Genomic DNA, 22,683 nt, shown 5'->3' with positions numbered 1-22,683 from the left:
GACCTTGGGCTAGTCACAGCTCTGTTAGAGCTCTTTCAGCCTCACCTACCTCATAGGGTGTCTGTTGTGGGGAGGGGGAGGGAAGGTGATTGTAAGCCGGTTTGAGTCTCCCTTAAGCGGTAGAGAAAGTGGGCATATAAAAACCAATTCTTCTACTACTACACATGAACATATGAAGCTGCCTTATACTGAACCAGACCCTTGGTCCATCAAAGTCAGTATTGTCTACTCAGCCCGGCAGCGGCTCTCCAGGGTCTCAGGCAGAGGTCTTTCACATCACCTACCTGCCTAATCCCTTTAACTGGAGATGCCGGGGATTGAACCTGGGACCTTCTGAATGCCAAGCAGATGCTCTATCACTGAGCCATAGCCCTTCCTACTTCATTCTAGCCTGAATATATCCAGTACCTGTGGTGCAGAGCTCTTGATTCAAGTCCCATTGATGCATTTGCAACTTTAAGGCAAGAAACAAGGGCGACGAGAAACCCAAACGTGCTCTTATTGCCAAACGAACGGAGTTCACGGAAAGGCTCCGTCTTCTTTTACAAAGCAGCTTTGCATAGCCACACAGTGGCAGAATGATGACTCGGTTAAATCCCCTACATAGATAAACTCCGGCATGAACCAAAGCGCTGATTTCTTTCCCTCCGGTTCATCCCTGGGGTAGCTCACGAAAACGATTCCCTTTCCTTTTTAGAATATAACTTAGCTGCTCTTCCCAGCACTGATCAAGAGGGGGGTTTATTACTGACTTCAAAAGGCTGGGCTGACATGAAAGGCTTTTTGTACACCCCATCCAGAAGAGTTCGCTTGTTAAGACTGTACCTCCTTAAAAAAAGAGAGAGACACTCCAGCCTGTTTTGATTGCCATTTTCTGAAGTGTGCCCTTAACCCAAACTGACTTCAAACATCACACAAGCCAACTTGCTCCTCACAACCTCAAGTTTGCCTTTCAAGTGCAAAAGAAAGGGTAGCCTTAAAGTACAGACACTCTTGCGGGGAGGGAAGTGAAATGATATTGGGGCAAACGAAAAGAAAGGCGGTTGGGGAAAATTTGGGGGTGAAACCTCCACATACGGCTCAGAAGCTTGCACAAGGTCCCAGGTTCAATCTCTAGCATCTCCAGTGTTCAGGGCTCAATCTCACATTATGGGTTGGATCCAGACTAAATTTTCCAGGCGGCCGATTGCAACTTTCCCACCTTCCCCTTCCCTTCCACTGCAGCCCACTGATCGCCAAGGAATGCTGCTGGGGGGGGGGGATAGGGGACCTGAAGAAAACCACGAGGGGGCTCTGTGGTGGGAAGGGGGAATTGGTGGGTGTAGTCTGGATCCATCCCTATGTTTCTTCTGGGTTTATTTTTAAAATTAAGCCCCCCCGCTTTGCACACTGAGCTGCCAAGATTGTGTTATCAAAAACAAGAACAGCGTTGGGAGAGAGGAAAATCTGTTCAAACTGGAAAAAGTCCTCCGCCAAGCTTTTTTTACCCCTGCTTGGGGGGAGGGGAGAGACTAGGGTTGCCAGGTCCCTCTTCGTCACTGGCGGGAGGTTTTTGGTGCGGAGCCTGAGGAGGTGGGGTTTGGGGAGGGGAGGGGACTTCTATGCCAAAGTGGCCATTTTCTCCAGGCGAACTAATCTCTATTGGCTGGAGATCAGTTGCAATAGCAGGAGATCTCCAGCTAGTACCTGGAGGTTGGCAACCCTAGATGCAGTAGGCATGGCAATATCTACGCTCCCGCCTCCCCGACGGCTGGGCCAACCCTGACTGTTGAACCAATTGAACATTTGGCAACATACAATTCCATCTTAAGATGTCGAACTATTTTGTTTCGGTTTGGACGTCTGAGTCCTGTAAGACAGTGGTAGCATTCTACACAGTTGAAAATAATCACCGATATTTCCATTCTTACAGCAAGAACAGATAACATATTTTCAGATATCCTGCCCTTTCGTTCTGGGATCCCAGTCTCCACCACCTTCTAAATAAACACATGAAAAGTTCTTCTGCAAGCACAGACCACCTCAATATAAAAATGCTGCCTTCCCTATATTTATCTTAAATGGAGCGGAGGGTAGTAACACTTACAAAAGAGTCAAGAAATGATAAATTACATCTTATTGCGTGAAGTCAAAGGTTAAACTTATTACTGCTCACCGCAGGCCAACCTTAACCTCAGAATTAATGCCATAAACAAAAAAAAAAGAAATTCAGTTTGCAGGCATAAAACGCTGCGAGAAACTCTCCAAAGGGTTAGAAAAGCGAAACGATGCCCCCTACTGGTGTTTTTGATACAATATTCATCTGACAGGTCTTCAGAAAAATTCTCGTGTAAAAAACCCCGCAGTCAGTTAAAAATACCTTTGCGAGGCCCATCAACGTTAGAAATGCCCGTAAAAAAGCATGTTCCTTTCTTAAAGATTACAGTGGGATCTGCAAAGTTACCCAAAGCGCACCTAGCCAGCGAGAACGCTTTCAACGTTTCCCGGTTTTACATGGGATACAAAACATTTGTAATTCAGAAAGCAAAGTTTTCCCTTCCCCAATGATTAATGTTTCTATTCCAGACTTAATAATGGAGCTATTATTCACGGAGGTGTAAATACAATTTAGGCTCTCCGCCTACACCCACACTCGTCTCTAAGGGCCATGGAACGGGACTTACTTCCAAGTAAACGGGCCTAGGATGATTAGGCGGTAACTAACCCAACGGGTATATATAGCGGAGGAGGGCAGGAATCAGCCCGAGGGCTGTATCCTGCCCCCAGGAATTTAAGGAGATGTAATTTACCTCCATGCCATGAAAAGCTTCGACAGAGCCTACCCATTAAGCCTCTATTAAAAGACAGGGTATTTTTTCTGCAGGCCTGTTGGCAACCCTACACCTTGGTTGCAGAACACATCCCCCGTGGAACGTTTCAGTTGTATTTTGAGCAATAAGGCACTGGTTTTGCATTCCCGCTTATAACTTAATAGCGCGCTCTGTGTGTGTTTTCTCAAGGCAATGATTCTCCCTCTGATATGATTTCCTCTTTGAAGTCCAACTATTTTAAAGCCACCTCTGGCAACACAGTCTCCAAAAATCTTTAATCCGATGCATTATCATGCAACAAACTATTGGTTTAAAAAAAAAAAACTTTCTCTGCTTGAATCCCTCACAGCCAAAGGAGCCCATGTCACTATACCTGCCGGTTTTTGCAACTAATGAAGGAACTCCCGCGAACATGCAGAACTTGTAGCTCAAAAACAGATGTAGAGTCTATTAATTGAAATCACTAACACCCAGCTTCCACAACCACTGAGCTGGTAACTGAGAAATGTTTGGCTTCCCCTGGTTTTAAACTTGTTTGTAGGTGTTGGGGATGGTGGTTGGGGAGGGGGGAATGCAGAGCATAGACACAAGATTGCCAGCTGACCAGGCAGGTCGCCTCTGCCCAGCCTGGTGTAGGGTTGCCAGGTCCCTCTTTGCCACCGACGGGAGGTTTTTGGGACCGAGCCTGAGGAGGGCGGGGTTTGGGGAGGGGAGGGACTTCCGTGCCATAGAGTCCAATTGCCAAAGCAGCCTTTTTCTCCAGGGGGATTGATCTCTATTGATCGAAGATCAGTTGTAATAGCAGGTAGGGTTGTCAACTGCCAGGTAGTGGGGGAGAAAATAGACACCACTGTACTGGTATCAGGAGATAAGGAAATTAGTACAGGGGCGGAAAACACTTTAAGGTGCAGAATATATTTATAAGCTACTGTGTCTTGACAAATACGCATAAACAATTACACAATTGGACTCAACAAACAAAAATCTTATACACCAACTATACATCCCATCTCATGGATGGTAGTGGACAAGAAGAATATCAATGCAGAAGTGCAATGTCTCTCACTGTATGTACATCAGTCTTCTGTATAGGTTTCATACAGGTAAGTAAACAGTTCTAGTAAATATTGAATGTTTAGGTAGTCGCTGGAGATCTCCTGCTATTACAACTGATCTCCAGCTGATAGAGATCAGTTCACCTGGAGAAAATGGCCGCTTTGGCCATTGGACTCTATGGCATTGAAGTCCCTCCCTTCCCCAAACCCCGCCCTCCTCAGGCTCCACCCCAAAAACCTCCTGCCGGTAGCGAAGAGGGACCTGGCAACCCTACTTTATTGCTCACCAACTTAATTGGGTGCCCATGTTCTAGTGTTATGGGATGGGGGGGAGGTCTCTCTACCCACTTTCTCCACTTGTGCATAATTTTATAAACTTTACCATGCCCCCCTTAGTTGCCTTGTTTTCCTTAAGCATACAATTAGCCCCTTATTTGAGCGAAAGAAATTGTTGGTAAGCCTAGGCTACAAGATAATTAACTGAAAATGTACAAAGGGGTCTTTTCCACATCCGTTTTAGAATTTACCCACAAGTCTACCCTCTAGCTTTGATTCACGATGGCATAAAACATTTTAATATTCTGCATTTTTGTTTAACATTGCTATATGAAAGCACAGGTTTTGCTGTCAGTGTGAGATTTTCCATGTCAGAGTTGTCAACGGAATAAAACAGGAGTCCAGCGGCATTTTAATAACTAACAAAATTTATTCTGGTTTAAGGTTTATGTTTGTTTTTTGAGGAACGGCTCATTTCACCAGATGCATGAAGCATAGGAACTTTTTTCCCCCTGCAGGGCTCCTGAGTTTTTTTACAACTACATGGGAATCAGATAGACCATTTTCCATCACTGTGCCTACATGCTAGAGAAAGCATCCCTTGCTGAATTTCTGCTTGCTGAGCAGCAGTTAAAGGCACAAGACCCCTATAAGAAAATAATTGGCAGCTCCAGTTGGGCTGGAAAATATAGGTTTGTGAAAGAAGGTCTTTGTGGCTGCAATCCTAAGAATACTAGCCCTGTTCACACATTCAATTTGTATTCAGTGCACATGTGATTTTTTTTTCTTCATATGAGTTGAGTAATTCTCATGGTACAGTCAACACCAGTATTGCTGAATGTGTGATTGAAACCCCACATGTACTGATCCCTGGTGAACACTTGTTGGCTCCTTCTTTCAAACAGAGGCATGCACAAACAGGTAGGGTTGCCAGGTCCCTCTTTGCCACTGGTGGGAGGTTTTGGCGGCGGAGCCTGAGGAGAGCAGGGTTTGGGGAGGGGAGGGACTTCAATGCCATAGAGTCCAATTGCCAAAGCGGCCATTTTCTCCAGGTGAACTGATCTCTGTCGCCTGAAGATCAGTTGTAATAGTGGGAGATCTCCAGCTATTACCTGGAGTTTGGCAATCCTACATACAGGTAAGATGTACATGAATACATTTTAACTTTGTAAGAGCCAGTGTGGTATAGTAGTTAAAGTGTCAGACTAGGATCTGGGAAACCCAGGTCCGAATCCCCACTCTGCCGCAGAAGCTTGCTGGGTGACCTCGTATGGTCACACGCACTCAGTCTAGCCTACCTCAGAGGGTGGTAGTGAGGATAAAATGGAGGAAAAAAGAAGGATGTAAGCCACTTTCGGTCCCCATTTAAGAAGAAAGGGAGGAACAGTGGCTCAGTGGTAGAGCATCTGCTTGGCATGCAGAAGGTCCCAGGTTCAATCCCCAGCATCTCCAATTAAAGGGACCAGGCAAGTAGGTGATGTGAAAGACCTCTGCCTGAGACCCTGGGTAGCCGCTGCTGGTCTGAGTAGACAATACTGACTTTGATGGACTGACGGTCTGATTCGGTATAAGGCAGCTTCATGTGTTCATGTGATATAAAGTCATACATAAATAATAAACATATGAATGGACTTACTGTCCTAGGAGTGAGCCCCAGTGAATGAAATGGGACAATTCCACATAGACTTGCTTAAGATGGCTCTGAAATTTTCTGATGTGCAGTCAAGTGCAATAGCAGAAAACCAAGGAAATATAGGCACTGCATAATATCAGACATCAGCTTGAATGATTTGTAACAAATCTGGCCAGCCCACACAACTTCCAAGGGGACTGGTATTGCAGCTGAATTGACCTTATTGGGATATTTGTGGCACAAGTTTGTGCAGTTATTTGAGAGAAAGATAGTTCCAATAATCATCCACAGCTATCAGTCTTTAGGAGGCAGCTGAAGATGGTTTTATTTAGGGCTGCCTTTGATTAAGGCAGTCCTAAATTGTAATTTTAAACTTCGGTTTTACGTCACCTATTTTATGTATTTTATTAATATTGTATGCAGCATTAAACTCTTGTCAGGAAGAAAGGCGGCTAATATTTTAAATAAATAACCAAAAACCATTGGTGGGATTTCATCTGAGTCAACGTGGATAGGCCCGGGTTGCAAGATAAAACGTGCGAAAATAACCCCCAGAACAAAAACCCTTGCAAACGCTCCACATCATGCTGGAGTAATCTGCAGAGGCTGGCGCCACAATCAATCTCGGTAAGGTGAGCTACGACGCTTTGCCGTTCCTGAACATTTAATGCAATGCTAAACGTCTCCCGCCCGGTTTTGGTTATTTGCAGCACCCTTGTGCGGCCTTAAGTACTGATGCTTCTTTTAAAGGTCTGTCTTATTTTCCTCCTAACAGTCGCACTGGTGACAAAGAAACAGCTGAGGGCGCCAGCAGCCTCAAGATCTCTGACAAGTGCCGTTACATCGGATTGTAAAGTCAAAGCTGCGGTCAGGCAGAAGAGGAAACAGTCTTTCCTAGCACCTGCTGCACAAGATTCTTGTAACTGATGATGGAAGGGATTAGTCCTAATATTGCCAATTTGTAAACTGGTCCCTCAAGCTGTTGCCCTTGACTTGGATGGCCCAGGTTATTCCAATCTTGTCAGATCTCAAAAGCTAAGCAGGGTTGGACTAGGTTAGTACTTGGATGTGAGACCACCAAGGAAGTCCAAGGTCTCTATGCTAGGGTTGCCAGGTCCCTCTTTCTTGGGGCAGAGCCTGAGGGTGGGGTTTGGGGAGGGACTTCAATGCCATGTTCTTATGTTCATAGAGTCCCATTGGCAAACACCGCTTAGCTATTTAGCAACTAGTAAATCGTACTATTGCATTTCCACACTGAGCTTCCTTACCCTTCTTGGGACCGGCATCTGAATGTTACCCGTGGCGGGACATACATTATAACCTACAATTTGAAATGAAAACTAGGTAGAAAATGCTGCAAGATGCCTTTCGAAGGACTGAAGAATTGTTAAATTGCCAAGAATTTGAAACAGCCATTACTATTGGCATCCATTGTACTACATGAGATTAGTCTGTGGAAGAAGAATTTGTACCCTGCTTTTGGGACATTTAAAAATATGAATGTCTATGAATGACTTTTTGTAGGTCTTTTTGTGTACATAATGTCATATTGTATGTAATTGCACGTAGCTATTTATAAATCTATTATGCACTTTGTTTAAGTAGTGTTTCGCTCCTGTACTAATACCTGGAGGTTGGCAATCCTAGTCTGCCTTTTTCAGTCTGTCTCGGGGCACAGCACATAATGTAAACTGGTGCAATCAATAGAGTAAGACACCTGATAAGGAGAGTAATAGGACTAGAAATATATAAATCTGAACCAAAGCATAAGGATTAGACATTGTATGTTTGCAACGCCAAAAAGTAGAATTACAGAGAAAGGAATTACAGAGAAAGAAAACAATCTCGTAAGAACAAAATATGGCCAACAGATAACGTGTAGCCCAGTCCTGTTCCCTCTATTAAATCACCTTCTTGAACCACTGCATTATAATATAGTGAGAGTGCATTTTAAGTTGGCATATGTGGAGCCATCTTTATTTTCTGTTGGGTTCCTGTCTGGCTGAGAATGAACCTTGGTACCCTAACAGTTTTTTTCTGCTGGCTCTCCTTTTCTACAGGATTAATTGCTAAGGCGCTATCTGTGTCTGTCCTCCAGTACTGATAAGGGGGCCAGAGCATAAGTTTCAGGAAACCTCACAGCAGCTGTACGAAGTTTGCTAAAGTTACTCGGCTACATTTATACGCCAGTACTTGCTTAAGGCAGATAGGATGATATATTTCTCCTTAGTAATGTGATGTCATTTTAACTATAGAAGTTGTATGCATAGTGGACTTAGCAGGAATCCCCTTGTCTATAAGTTGCTACTTAGACTAGGTGACATTCTCAGCTCCAGGTTTTAATAAAGGATCACTTTAAAGGCTGTTTTGTTTTGAGTGCATTATTCGGAACCCCTGGTTGGAACCTGTAGAAAATTTCCCCGTCAATAACCCTACTGCCTTAATTTTTTTTAAAAAGACCCTCCGGAACAAATTTACATAGTTTTCAGAATGCCAGAAGTGTGGAGACCTTCGAAAACAGAGGGGCTTGGAAACCTGTGAGCCCTCCAGTCTGAAATGGTACGCATAAAGCTGCCTTACACTGAATCAGACCCTTGGTCTATCAAAGTCAGTATTTGTCTATTCAGACTGGCTGCAACTCTCCAGGGTCTCAGGCAGAGGTCTTTCACATCACCTACTTGCCTGACCCCTTTAACTGGAGATGCCGGGGATTGGGGAAGGGCTGTGGTTCAGTGGTAGAGCATCTGCCTGGCATGCAGAAGGTCCCAGGTTCAATCCCTGGCATTGCTAGTTAAGGGGACTAGGCAGGTAGGTGTTGTGAAAGACCCCTGCCTGAGACCCCAGAGAGCCGCTGCTGGTCTGAGTAGACAATACTGACTTTGATGGACCAAAGATCTGATTCAATATAAGGCAGCTTCACGTGTTCATGTGAACCTGAGACCTTCTGCATGCCAAGCAGATGGTCTACAAACTGAGCCACAGCCCTTCCCCTAGTACAGACCCTTAGCTGTACTAGAACTTTTCTCTATGAGGCGCTCAATTTGTATTAGAAAGGGGTTTTTGCATAAGGCCTTGAAGTAATGGGACATTCCCTCCCCATTGGGCAGAATTGGTACTGCCCAGTCCCCACCCTCCAGTGCCAATATCAACCTGCCCTGTGGGAAAGGAGTGCTTTAATATCACTGTGAGTTATAGTGTATTGTTTCAATTGCAAAACATTCAAGGTGCTGTTTCAACCTTTGTAAAAGCTGACATGTGGTTGTCTCCTACCCTTGCCTTCTACTGTTTGAGTTTTCTCAGTGCCATGCTTTTCATGTTCAGTTTGTGTGGATTCTTTAAAGCTAGGGTTGCCAACCTCCAGGTACTGCAGGAAGAACTAATTGTAGACGGACAACATAGTGGTGTAACCAAGTGTATAATAGTGCTCAAATAAACATATAACAAACGAGGAATAATATACAAAACTCTTTCAAAGTCCAAAGTACAAAATGCTAGTTTCAGAGCAAGGAAGGAAGATGTTCTTCATGTAGAAGTCACTTAAATAGGAAGACGATCGTTTCTATTTCTTCATCAGTTCCATTTAGTAGAAGTTTTCTATATATACACATATAAGTTCCAAAATCCAGTCCGATCTCACATTGGAGAAAAGAATACAAATTGTGTGTAACATTCAATATTGAAGTTCCAATACAGGATACATCATTTTCAATACACAGTTGTACAGATAGTTTGGAGTATCCCGTTGGGAACAGTCAAATTGTTCAATTTGAAGCTCACTTCTTCAGATACAGCTAGAATGTGAACCCGTCTTTAAGTAGAGGCGAGTGAATTCAGACAAGCATTAGTATGTAAATGTTAACAGTATGTAAATGTGAATAGCAGGCGTGATGGGATTAGGTGTGGTATGCAGAAGAGTCTGTGATGTCCAGGGGAGAGATGGGTGTGGAGAAATCAGCATTGGTCATGAGCCATGAATGCAAGGTCTTTATTCAGCCCAAGTAAATGCATTGACTTTAGTTTGAACATCAACTGTAATTCAGCAGTTTCTCTTTCCAATCTCCCTTTGAAATTCCTTTGTAAGAGAACCGCTACTCTTAAATCTGCAACAGAATGTCCTAGAAGGTTGAAATGTTCTCCCACTGGTTTTTGAATATTGTGGTTTCTGATGTCAGACTTATGTCCATTTAATCTTTGTCTAAGAGACTGACCTGAAGAAGTGAGCTGTAGCTCACGAAAGCTCATACCCTACCAGAAAATATTTTTGTTAGTCTTTAAGGTGCTACTTTCAGGCCTGAACTGACCCTAGAAGCTAAAATGACTAAACTGAGGCTATCGTATTTTGATCACGTTAGGAAGAAAACAGATTCCTTGGAAATGTGGTGTTGGAGGAGAGTGTTATGGATTCCGTGGACTGCCCAAAAAAAACAAATCAGTGGGTTATAGATCAAATCAAGCCTGAACTGACCCTAGAAGCTAGAATGACTAAACTGAGGCTGTCGTATTTTGGTCATGTCACGAGATGACAAGAGTCACTGGAAAAGACAGTCGTGCTAGGAAACGTTGAGGGCAGCAGGAAAAGAGGAAGACCCAACAAGAGATGGATTGACTCAATAAAGGAAGCCACAGCCTTCAATTTGCAAGACCTGAGCAAGGCTGTCAAAGATAGGACATTTTGGAGGACTTTCATTCATAGGGTCGCCATGAGTCGGAAGCGACTTGACGGCACTTAACACACACAAGGTGCTACTGGGCTCTTGCCCTTTTCTACTACTGCAGACAGACTAACACGGCGACCCAATGTTTTAAAAATACAACCCGAATACAAACAAATGGTTGATATATACTGAACAATACTAGAATGAGTTATAGGCAATGTTTTATCTATTATGTTCCAACCATTCGTCATGTAACTCCTGGGTTTTCAAACGGTATAATACACTTTTATTATGTAATAGGTAAATAATCTGTTTGATTTTTTATATTTTTACAATTACAGATTTAGATATATTTCACCTTACTTGATTAATATTCATGCTCGTTATATGGTATTGTAGTCGACTTAAGTTTATTTTTCTATTGAATCTGCTATATTGTTTTTGTATATCAAACGGTTTTTACCCTTCCCTTTTTTTCCCCTTTTGTATCCCCTTAACTATAAAAATAGTCAAAAAGGACTCCTCTGAAGATGCCGGCCACAGCTGCAGGAAAGAAAATACCAAGACCACGGTCACACAGCCCGGGTAACCCACAAGAACCAATGAACTCTGACCGTGAAAGCCTTCAACAATATTATAAAAATAAACCTTTTTTTAAAAAAAAACACAACCCGGAAAACCGGATGTTTTCAGCGCAACACGGGAAGCCGGAAGTGTGGGCGGAGACCGGGCGAGACCCCGCCCCTTCGGTGCCGGTGGCGGCGTCCGGCCGCTCGCTGTTGCGTCGCGCGGGCGCCTCATGGTGACGTCGGCGTCGCATAGCAACGCGGGGCGAGCACTTCCGGGGTGTTGCGTCCAGGGGGGAGTTTCCCGGGCGGTTTGTTGTGCTGGCTCCAGACGGGCCCGCGGCGGCGATGGGCGGCGGCGGCCGGAGGAGCTGCCGCCCGTGCCCGCAGCCTCCCCAGGCGCTCCCCTGATGGCGGCCTTCGCCGCCGCCGCCGCGCCGTCGGAGGGTGGCAGCGCAGGCGGGGCCCGGCCGGTGGTGGACGAGTTCACCGCGCCGGCGGAGAAGGGCGGCTTCCTGGAGCGAAGCCGCGGCGGCATCGAGCGCCTCTTCCGGGTGCGCCTGGCCGTCGTGGGGGCGCTGGGCGGCGGGGCCTGGGCGCCCCTGGAGGCCGGCCGGCCCCGGCCCGACGACGGCCGCCGGATCTGGCTCAGCCTCCTCGGCGAAGCGGAGAGCGTGCGGAGCGCGAAGGTAGGCTGCGGGCCGGGGCGGGGGGTGGCGAGGTTCTGGTGGCAGGGGGTTCCGCGGGCCCGGTTAGGTCTCTCAGAATGCCAGGCCTGTCTCTCAGTGAGGTTTACTTTCGCTTTCCTACCGACCAGACTCAAGGACTGTTGTGCCTACTGAACTCCGTTTGAAGTTCTGGGAACTCAGCTTTGTTTGTGATATGTAATCTCTTGCCTTTTCTAGTGCCTTTGTTACCAAGTGCAAGCCAGCAAGCTTCATTGCTGTCACCCTTTTCTTTATGCTCTGTTAACCTATTTTGACCAGTAAAACCAGCTTCTTTGGACCTGACTGTCTCTGATGTGGTTTTTGGTTCAATTGGGCCAAGGGTTTACACAGAAGGAGAAGAAGAATTGGTTGTTTATATGCTGACTTTCTCTACCACTTAAGGGAGAATCAAACCGGCTTACAATCACCTTCCCCACAGCAGACACCCTGTGAGGTAGGTGAGGCTGAGAGAGCGTGACTGGCCCAAGGTCACCCAGCTGGCTTCGTGTGGAGGAGTGGGGAAACAAATCCAGTTCACCAGATTAGCCTCCGCCGCTCATGTGGAGGAGTGGGGAATCAAACCTGGTTCTCCAGATCAGAGTCCACCGCTCTTAACCGCTACACCACGCTGGAGTGGGTGGGTAGATAAGATGTGTGGCTCTTTTGCGTGTATGAATTGTGTGTGTAGAAACACGCAATGGTGGGAATAGCAGATGAAATCAGCTGCGCGTGTTCTGTTATGTGTTTACACAGTGTGGAACGTGTGCAACATCATGCGTAGGTTTGTTGCTCTAGATTTGTCCCTATTCGTGCGTGGAAGGCTGTATATGTGCAACCATGGCTGCAGGTCATATATGTGTGTGTGTGTTAAGTGCCGTCAAGTCTCTTCCGGCTCATGGCGACCCTATGAATGAAAGTCCTCCAAAATGTCCTATCTTTGACAGCCTTGCTCAGGTCTTGCAAATTGAAGGCTGTGGCTTCCTTTATTGAGTCAATCCATCTCTTGTTGGGTCTTCCTCTTTTCCTGCTGCCCTCAACTTTTCCTAGCATGACTGACTTTTCCAGTGACTTTTGTCGTCTCATGACGTGACCAAAATACGACAGCCTCAGTTTAGTCATTTTAGCTTCAAGGGTCAGTTCAGGCTTGGTTTGATCTATAACCCACTGATTTGTTTTTGTTTTTTTGGCAGTCCACGGAATCCGTAACACTCTCCTCCAACACCACATTTCAAAGGAATCTATTTTCCTCCTAACAGCTTTCTTCACTGTCCAGCTTTCACACTTCAAAATATTTTTTAGCTCCTTCATGGCTGCCCTTCCCAGTCTCAATCTCCTTCTGATTTCTGATATATGTGTGTATTGCATATCAAATTCTGTAGGGACAGACATGCATGTGTGATTTGTTATTCAAATCTATGTGCACACACAGAGCTGTTTCTTGAGTTTTTAAGTTACACGTACAAGCATGCAGATGCATGCTTGTATGCTTTACTCTGTTGCTGTGTGTCTCTAATATGTCTGCTAATAAAGGGTAAGTTTCACACATCTGATGGAGGGCCCCCTAGTGCACAGAACATGGCTGCAGCTGTTCTTTAAAGGGCCTTAAGGCTCCTTTTTGTTGTTGCTATTAAGTATACAATGGGTGTGTGCCTTGTCTTCGGGAGGGGCAGTGGCTCAGTGGTAAAGTATCTGCTTGGCCGTGCAGAAGGTTCAATCCCCGGCATCTCCAGTTAAAGGGACCAGGCAAGTAGGTGATGTGAAAGACCCCTGCCTGAGACCCTGGAGAGTCGCTGCCAGTCTGAGTAGACAATACTGACTTTGATGGACCAGGGGTCCGATTCAGTAAAAGGCAGCTTCATGTGTTCATGTGTGTCTCACAGCATGCATAGTTCTCCCCCCTTCCATTTTGTCCTCGCCACGGCCCCTCGAAGTAGCTTAGACTGAGTGCTGGTGTGCTTCGGGGCTATGTGGGGATCTTGAACCTGGGTTATCACAAACTCAGTCCATCACTTTTACCACTGCGCCATGCTGGCTTTTTGTGTATGCATGCCTTTTATGGTTATTAAGTCTCTTCCACTTTTATCCTGTCCTTCTCCCAAGGAGTTCAGGGTGATGGGTGCGACCCCCTCCTTTTTATTCACAGGACAGCACTGTGAAGAAAGTTTTTTAAACCATGCGAGTGAGCGAAGGAGAAAAAATAAGGCTAATCTACTTCACAACTGAAGACATAGCAATTCAGTAAGCCAGTAAAGGAGAAAGATAAACTTTCTGAAGCATTTACTGTTTACTAACATTTGGACATTTTCACAGAACAAAGATAAGGCTTCCTTGGGAACTTCCTCACCAAGACAACAAGCTATTCAAAACAACTGCTGATGGCTTTAAACAACTAATTGAATCTTATGTTGGCAACACTAGTTGACAGCAACTCAAAACTGGGTTGCCATGTGTGTAAATACTGCAGTGTTATGCATAATTTTTTAAAAAACACATAAGACACAATGGAACAGGCTTCCTTGGGAGGTGGTGAGCTCCCCTTCCCTGGAGGTTTTTAAGCCAAGGCTAGAAGGCCATCTGTCAGCAATGCTGATTCTGTGACCTTAGGCAGATGATGAGAGGAAGGGCATCTTGGCCATCTTCTGGGCATGGAGTAGGGGTCACTGGAGGTGTGGGGGGGGAGGTAGTTGTGAATTTCCTGCATTGTGCAGGGGATTGGACTAGATGACCCTGGTGGTACCTTCCAACTCTATGATAGCAATGTAAACAAAACTGTATGTGTATTAAGTCTGTATGCACATTAATGATGCTTTCAAAAAGCATCAGCTGCTTTTAATTCCAGATCTGTTGGGTATGCAAGTAACAATTGACACCACCCAAGGAGCTTATTTATTAAGCATCTTGCAAATTGTTAAGCATTGTATGAAGTGTACAGTAGTTTGGCTGCCGCTAGCTTGACCTAGAATACCTTCAATATTTTCTGAGCAGGGGCCTACATATAACGCAAGCTGTTTAGCTTACATTTTTCGTATATTTCAGTCTCTCCTTCCTTTCTCTTTCATTTTGCTCTAGTTTCTCTTTCTGTCTCCTGCTTTGTCTGTCTTTAAAACAACAAATATAACTAAAAAGGAAATAATGTACCTGGGGCCTCCCTTCCTTGGGTTGGGTGAAAAGTTGAAGGCTCTTGGTCTAAGTCAGAGGAAGAAAGAATGGGGGAAGCAAAAGTAGAAGCACCTTAGGGAACATGAAAGCTACAAAGGGCAAGAATGATTGCTGTCGAAGTGAGTTTTAGGGGCAGAGGAGGCAGTCCCTGCCAGGTTTATGGAATGGGAGCCTTGGAGTGTTGTCTGTCTCTCAGTTGATGTACCACTGATTGAAGCAGTTCATCATAGGCTTATCTCTGTTCTTAGTGGATTCATAAAGGTAAAGGTCCCCTGTGCAAGCACCGGGTCATTCCTGACCCATGGGGTGACGTCACATCCCAACGTTTCCAAGGCAGACTTTGTTTGTGGGGTGGTTTGCCAGTGCCTTCCCCAGTCATCTTCCCTTTACCCCCAGCAAGCTGGGTACTCATTTCACCGACCTCAGAAGGATGGAAGGCTGAGTCAACCTTGAGTCGGTTACCTGAAACCAACTTCTGTCAGGATCGAACTCAGGTCGTCAGCAGAGCTTTTGACTGAAGTATTGCAGCTTAACACTCTGCGCCACGGGGCTCCTAGAGGATTCATAGTCCTCAATTATTAATGTCCAATTTTTGAGGGTCTTCCTTGCTTGACATACTTCTCTTTCTCCTCTTCCACCATGGTCTTTAACAGCACAATATCAATTGATCCGTAGGTTCATATGCCTCCTGTATCTGGCTAGCTGTGATGGAATTAACCCAAGCCTTTGTGGGTGAGGGTTTAGAACAGGCACCCATGGGCACCTTTCCTGGCACCCGCCAAGTGCTTCTACAAAATGGGAGGGGGCAAGTGGGGCGTTTGCTGAGTCCGCCTTTGACTGACCACTGGAGATTTGATTGGCTGTGCAAATTTTTTTTAATTGTTACTTTGGCAACAACAGCTACCACAGAACAAGGATCTTCACTGTGTGACTGAAGGTAAGCTGCAGTACCCATATTGGGGCCGGCCTCACCTCTTGTGGCAGCCATTTTACGGCTGCGCCCACCACATCTGTATCAAAATACAGGCTCAAAACGAGCTGGGACCCCTGGTTTAGAAAACCAGCAAAAGACTTTTCTTCTAACAACATTTGAAAGTCAGGATTGCCTCTGCCAGTTCCACAATTTTCTGTGTATGCGATGTAGCAATACTGACTAGGCCGTGGCATTCAATCTTCTGTGAACCCAAGGTGTTTCCACTGCTGAGTATTTGTTTGTACTCTCACACTGTACAAACATTTAAGTGTAGAGTGTAAAGGGAGAAGGAGGAAGAAGAGATTTCTAAAAAATGCAGTGTGAAAGAAATGTGAGTCAGTATCTGTCTTGCCCGGGTGGGTTATAGAGAACTAAACCAGGAAAGAGAATGGGTGATACATGACTGGTTCTCTAGCACAGGTTTTTTTTATTGCCAAATACCAACTATGGGAAGCCCCAATTGGGAAGGGCTGCAGGGGGGAAATATTCTTTCTCACTGTGCCAACTTGCCCAGCTTCAGGTGCCCCACTGAAGTTGCTGTTTGCCCCTTGGGGGAGAAACATACAGGTTCTCTATGTTCAGAAAGAACAGAGTAGCCCAGACGGAGGGAGGGTGGGTTGCAGTCCAGAAGGCCATGCTGAAAATCCAGTCACAGATGTCCTGACATCTCCTTCGGTTTGACCCTTAGATTGTCCATTTGTTCAACGTTTGGCTTGTGAGAGTCGACAGCAGAAAAGCCCAGGGCCTTGATGCTGCCTTCCCTAACTAGCATAGCTCCTCATCTCAAACATTCATTTGCCATCTGTGCAGCTGATTTACTTTAAGCTAGAAGTTCCTGCCCTAAAATATGGTTATAACGCTAATTATAGTTTAAGCAGATTCTCCGAATGCCAGCTTTCATTTTTTAAAGAAAAGTCTCTATCCCTTTCCCTCGCAGAGAATATGCCTTTCCCCCTTATATTTCCGTGATGGAAGAGGCTAGAGACTTACTTAAAAAAAGAAAAGAAAGAAAGCTGGGAATTCAGAGAACCCGCTTAACCTATCGTTACAACACTACAACATTATATCAATATTTTAGGGAATTTTTTAAAAGGGGGCTGGGGTGCTGCGATGCCACTGATAACGACAGCACCCTACCTTGAAAATCCTCAATATTTAAGCCACGTGTGAAAGAAAATCGACTCCACACCTGTAAAAATACACAGGGAGGACACACGGGTGGAAGAACCCTGCCCAAACTGATTCCAAAGGTTGTGGATTAACTCTCAAGAAAATCAGAATTAACTCCAGCATGCAGAAAAAACAGTTTGCTCAAAACTGCGGTGGTGGGGAGGGGGGGTTGGAGCTGCCGGGTGGGGTAATTTGAGGTGAAAGCTCATTGTCGCTCCTGTTCGCAATTATTCATCTATGGAACAAAAGCCTCTTACTGAACTAGAAGTGGCTTTAAATTTTCCCTTGATGCAGGGGTGCTTGCATGTTTGGGGATGTGTGTGCTTATGTGGGAGAGGCAGAGGAATATTGGTGCCTTGTTTTTGCATTCAAAAGAGAGCGACAGGCATTGTGTGGAATCTGCTTGTCGGCCACTCCTCATGGTACACCTGTGGCTAGCATCTCCCCAGTTGTCAGTATTGGGACACCTGTACTCACCGTACAGGTGAACTGGTTTGGGGTAGCTGAAGGCTTCCCAATTTTTACATTGCAGCTAATTAGGGGATGGATGTGAGAATCTGAGTGTTCCGGGGTGGGAGAAGAATGAGCCAAGCGACAGCCCTGACAACAAAACCAAGGTTTGGCTGTAATGCCTGAACCGTGTCTGTCTGTCTGCAGGGCAAAACATCTTCCACTGAGTGCAAGTGAGCCACCGTGCCCACCTAAAAGGGGTTTTTGGATTCTGGCCCCGATCATGCCATTTAAGAGTTTAAGCTTAGTCTTCATGCCTGGCCAGTGTGGTGCAGTGGTTAAGAGCTGTGGTTTAGTAGTGGTGGAGTCTGATCTGGAGAACCGGGTTTGATTCCCCACTCCTCCACATGAGCGGCAGAGGCTAATCCAGTGAACTGGGTTGGTTTCCCCGCTCCTACACATGAAGCCAGCTGGGTGACCTTGGGCTAGTCACATCTCTCTTAGAGCTCTCTCAGCCCCACCTACCTCACAGGGTGTCTGTTATGGGGAGGGGAAGAGAAGGGTATTGTAAGCCGGTCTGAGTCTCCCTTAAGTGGTAGAGAAAGTCGGCATATAAAAACCAACTCTTCTTCTTCTTCTTCTTCTAAAAACCAAGAAGCAATCCTGGTTCTTAGGAATCAGGATCATTTTTCCGGTACAGGAACCTCTTTGTTACCAAATAGGCAAACTGTGTTTTTTTTAAGTAGGGTCTACATTGACTGAAATGGGATGTTGTGCTGTGACTGAATGTGGGAAACCGTAAAGGTGCTCAGCCCACAGTGTATTAAAATAGCTAAACCACAGCCTTGTTTGTCACAAGATAGGTTTGTAGCCGCATGCACACCTCTTCAACTTCAGCACGGTGCTTGCTGTTCGCTTTCCCGCATCTGAGTGTGAGACATTTATACTGTTCTTGTGACATTTCAAGCTCAAGTTCAAAATAGATGTATACTATGCCAGGGGAAAAGTTGATTAGATGTTGAGGAAAGGGCCATTTCACATCGTATGCAATGGCTTGGTGGGCATCTGGGATTGCCGATTATATCTGTGTGAAACACACATGGGCACATCATTCTGACTCGTTACCTTTTTAGGTAGGCATGGTTATTTATTTATTTGGAATATTTCTATGCTGCCTCTTCAGGGTCCTGCTCAAGGCAGCTTACAATGAAAAAGCGCAGTATTTAAAAATATATATATATTTCCAAGTGAGGTCTGAGTTCATCAGAAAAGGAGTTGGTTTTTATATGCCAACTTTCTCTATCACTTAAGGGGAAACAAATCCAGTTCACCAGATTAGCCTCCGCCACTCACGTGGAGGAGTGGGGAAATCAACCCCAGTTCTCCAGATCGAAGTCCACTGCTCCAAACCACCGTTCTTAACCACTACATCAGCGGTCAAAGAGAATTCATTTCCAAGGTAGTTTAATCTCTGGTGCAAAAGGAAATTCTCCAGAATTAAGGCAACACTCAGACACTTAATAACACAACACTGGAAATCTTTCTGGTGAACATGCTCCAAGCTGTTCTTGTGCCTGTTCCTACATCCAGCATCGGAAAGCATGTGACCTTTTATATTACTATTGCAAATTGCCCAACCACCATTTTATTACTCGGAAATCTGCTGTGTTATATTTAGGGGTAAAACCAGAATGTTGCAACTGGCATTGCTTCAGCAATAAAAGGCAACCTCTTTGATGCTTTGACATTTGTGGGAATATCCGTATGATCATTCTGACTTGCCATGATGCCAATTGCATGAAATGCAATTATCTTTTTCTCATGTTTCTAGGTCATGTTTCCTTTCCTTTATATCTTAGAAGCTCCTTGATCCATTGATTTTGAGAAGCATAAATCTAATGTTTGAGTGATATAAGGACTGAAATAAATCTTGCCACTGACAATGTGGCCTTGGGGACCCTGTCACTTAATAAAAAAGGCATTATGTCAGAGATAGAGGCATTAGATTTATATGTTAAAAGGGGAGAGATATAATGTGATCGAAGTTCTTCATAAAAGTGGCATTCCAAGAGGGCATGAGCTAATGAATCAATAGAGCCAGAAGAACAAGGACAGGTCCTGTCTGGGTATGGTATATTCAAAATCCTGCCCTGCATAACCATAGAGGGGTTAGCATTCAGCCTAGCTAAACAGAAGGCTCTAGAAAGACGAGGAGTTGTCAGATAGTAAGTATAAGCGGGCAAACCGTGTGGTGGTGTTATTCCGAAAAACTGAGATGAATAAACGCGGCGAGCACGAAAAGTAGTGCTATTATAATCAATCTCTTTAATGCGCTTTTTAATTTTGGTTGAAAGCTTCAGTTTTCCCGAGATCTAATAACATATCCTGCGAGAAACCCAACAATGACAATTTTTCATCTTAGATTTTTTCCCATGAGGATTTAAAAGGGTCATGCTTCAGAGAAGCTAGGAGCCCCTCAGTGCTAAAGTGCACCTTAAGTTGTAACTTAAAGGTGGCCAACCATGCCCTGGCTTCGAGCGACTTTTGGCCAAGCTCGGAGCGAGGGATAACGCCAGCAACACATCGAGGGGCATTTAAGAGTTTTCATAAAAACTGAAGCAAGGTCATGTTTCTATGCCTTGCTACTGTTCCCAAGCAACCTATGATATGAGCTGAGGGGGTAGTACAGTTGTCCTGTTGAAGGAGGAAATGTTTTTTGGAAAACCCATTTGTTTCTCTTGGAGGCATTCAGCACAGCTCTGTAGATCCCTGCTATTCTACCAGTGGACCTTATTTCCACAAAATGTGAATAAGAATGGAAATATATTCACCTGAGATGAATACATCGGTTGGAATAGCACATGCGGCTTGGGCTTACAGAAACATTCAAAATCTGCATCATGTGTGTCCCTTTCTCCTTGCACTTCTTTTTCCTTGAAGGAAAAGCCCTGTATTACTCAAAGGCCTCCAGCCCATCATTTCCAGGAGTTTGTCCCATAAAAGCTGCATCATCTGCATATTTTTTTCTGTAGAGCAGAAGCAGCATCTACAGCTGTGGTGAACACATGCAGCCAAATGTGGCCCTTTTACAGAGCCCCCAACCCACCCCAGTTGCTGAGCTGAGGGAGAAAACTATGCTGTCTGGGGCAAGAAGATTTAGAAGTAAGCTACTTCACGGCACTGGTTTTTGGCATGTATCCCAAGCCCTTCTATGGGCTCCCCCCTCTCCCTTTTTGGAAGGCTCTGCTTAGAAATGTTGAAGACTGCTATTTCAGGGGGTGGGGGTTACAGTACCATGCACCATCCTTCCTTCACTTCCCAAAGTAGCCTTCTGGGAAAGCTAGGTACTTACCAGGGGTCTGTGTTCTCTGCCATATACAAGGTATCCCTAATCTGCTTCTCAGTGAGGGGGGCATGCTTTGTGTGCTGTACTGTTTCAGAACGCTGTTATGAGTGAATGAGAGCCAGCGTGGTGTAGTGGTTAAGAGTGGTGGTTTGGAGTGGTGGACTCTGATCTGGAGAACCAGGTTTGATTCCCTACTCCTCCATGTAAGCGGCAGACTCTAATCTGGTGATCTGGGTCGGTTTCCTCACTCCTACACATGAAGCCAGCTGGGTGACCTTGGGCTAGTCACACCTCTGATAGAGCTCTCTCAGCCCCACCTACCTCACAGGGTGTCTGTTGTGGGGAGGGGAAGGGAAGGTGATTGTAAGCCGGTTTGATTCTGCCTTAAGTGGTAGCAAAAGTCGCATATAAAAACCAACTCTTCTTCTTTCATGCCAAAAGAATTCCCTGCACAGAGAAAACAAGCATATAGGGGAGAAAGGTTGCTGTACTGCCTCCTGTTTGTCGTGCCCGCTCCGTGCATGCGGTAATTCTTTTCTTTTTCCTTCTGCATAGGCAAGCAGTAAGTTAAGTTAGGACCCAGCCTGCAGGCTGAAATGGTGGTGCCCAAATACAGCTCTGCCATCCCACTGAAAATGCAACCCTGGTTTTAATGAGTAAAGGGTTTGTAGTACGTGGAAACTTGGAATGTTTTTGGTAGGATGTGTGCTGCTGGAGGTTGCGTGTGAGGGGCCGTTAAGTTCCTGAATGGAAATGCCCAAGATAAAATGCCTCGCTCATTTCTTGGTAGACTGGTGGTTCCACAGAGAGCTAAAAGAGGAAAGGCTAATGAAACAGGAAAGGTTATTTTTCAAAAGGAAAACAGTCATCCATTGAGGTGTGCTGTGGGTCAGGGGCTTTCAAATGTTCCTCTCCCACAGCAGGCGTTAAATGAATTTGGCGATGCCAAGAAGATTGTTGTGAATGGTTTCTCTCCTCCTCTTGCATACATGTGAGCATGGTGTAGAAGGGTTAACATGCTGTAGCTCTTGAAGTTCATGGTGATCTGGGCCTACTTTTTACATTTGTGAAGGTGGGCTGCTGAGGCCCACCCCTTTGTCGACTGGTCCTCCCACTATCCCATCTCTAGAGTTAACAGTGGCCTCAAAACCAAGAAGGAAGGGGCCTGCCACCACTTGGCGTAGTGATTAAGAGCAGCGGGCTCTAATCTGGAGAACCGGGTTCGATTCCCCACTCCTACACATGAAACCCGCTGGGTGACCTTGGGCTAGTCCCAGTTCTCTCAGAACTCTCTCAGCCCCACCTCCTCACAAGGTTGTCAGTTGGGTGGGGGGGAGGGAAGGGGATTGTAAGCCACTTTGAGACTCCTTAATGGTAGAGAAAAAGCGGGGTATAAAAACCAACTCTTTTTCTTCTTCTCTCACTGATGCTTTGACTCAGTGGGAATAGAGCAGTCAAGGCATGACTTGTCACCATTCATCTGGGCTCCCACTGATAAGCTGGTTGGGGTGGCAGTGTCCTTTTAAGGTAGGGCAGTCCTGTGGTGGTAACCTCTCCCCCCTCTCCTCCCATTGCAGCTGCCTTCTGGTAAGTCCAGGGATTCTCATGGTCCTGGACCCATTCTCACTCTGAGGCAGAGGGCATCTTGGAGACAGATGGGTGATTCCTTTCCGGTGCTAAGGCAGGCAGGAACTAAAAAAGACTTCACTTCCTGTTCCTTGGTTGTGTTCTAGTCGGTTGGAGGGTTTCTGCCCTCGTGGAGTCGAGGCTGCTTCAGAGCAACCTCGAGAGCTGCCTAACCTTAGCGAGGCAGGAAGGAAACTGGAGGCAGAGGGAGATTCCAGGCAGGAAACAAGAAATGGGAAAGTCTTTTTTAGTTCCTG

The 22,683-nt window shown here is 45.5% G+C and overlaps 1 protein-coding gene across 1 annotated transcript in view; it reads left to right on the top strand.

Moving 5' to 3' along the window:
* N4BP1 (NEDD4 binding protein 1) overlaps nucleotides 1–22,683 on the top strand; it is a 44,505-nt gene that overhangs the window by 2,928 nt on the left and 18,894 nt on the right. The window contains exons 2-3 of the mRNA XM_056862374.1: nucleotides 6,550–6,624; nucleotides 11,123–11,684. Of these exons, the coding sequence (XP_056718352.1) occupies nucleotides 6,550–6,624; nucleotides 11,123–11,684 (637 nt within the window). The remainder of the gene's footprint in view (nucleotides 1–6,549; nucleotides 6,625–11,122; nucleotides 11,685–22,683) is intronic.

Source organism: Euleptes europaea, chromosome 17 (genome assembly GCF_029931775.1).
Source record: "Euleptes europaea isolate rEulEur1 chromosome 17, rEulEur1.hap1, whole genome shotgun sequence".
NCBI lineage: Eukaryota > Metazoa > Chordata > Lepidosauria > Squamata > Sphaerodactylidae > Euleptes > Euleptes europaea.
Note: the sequence above shows the minus strand (reverse complement) of the source record. Positions and strands in the feature narration are given on the sequence as shown.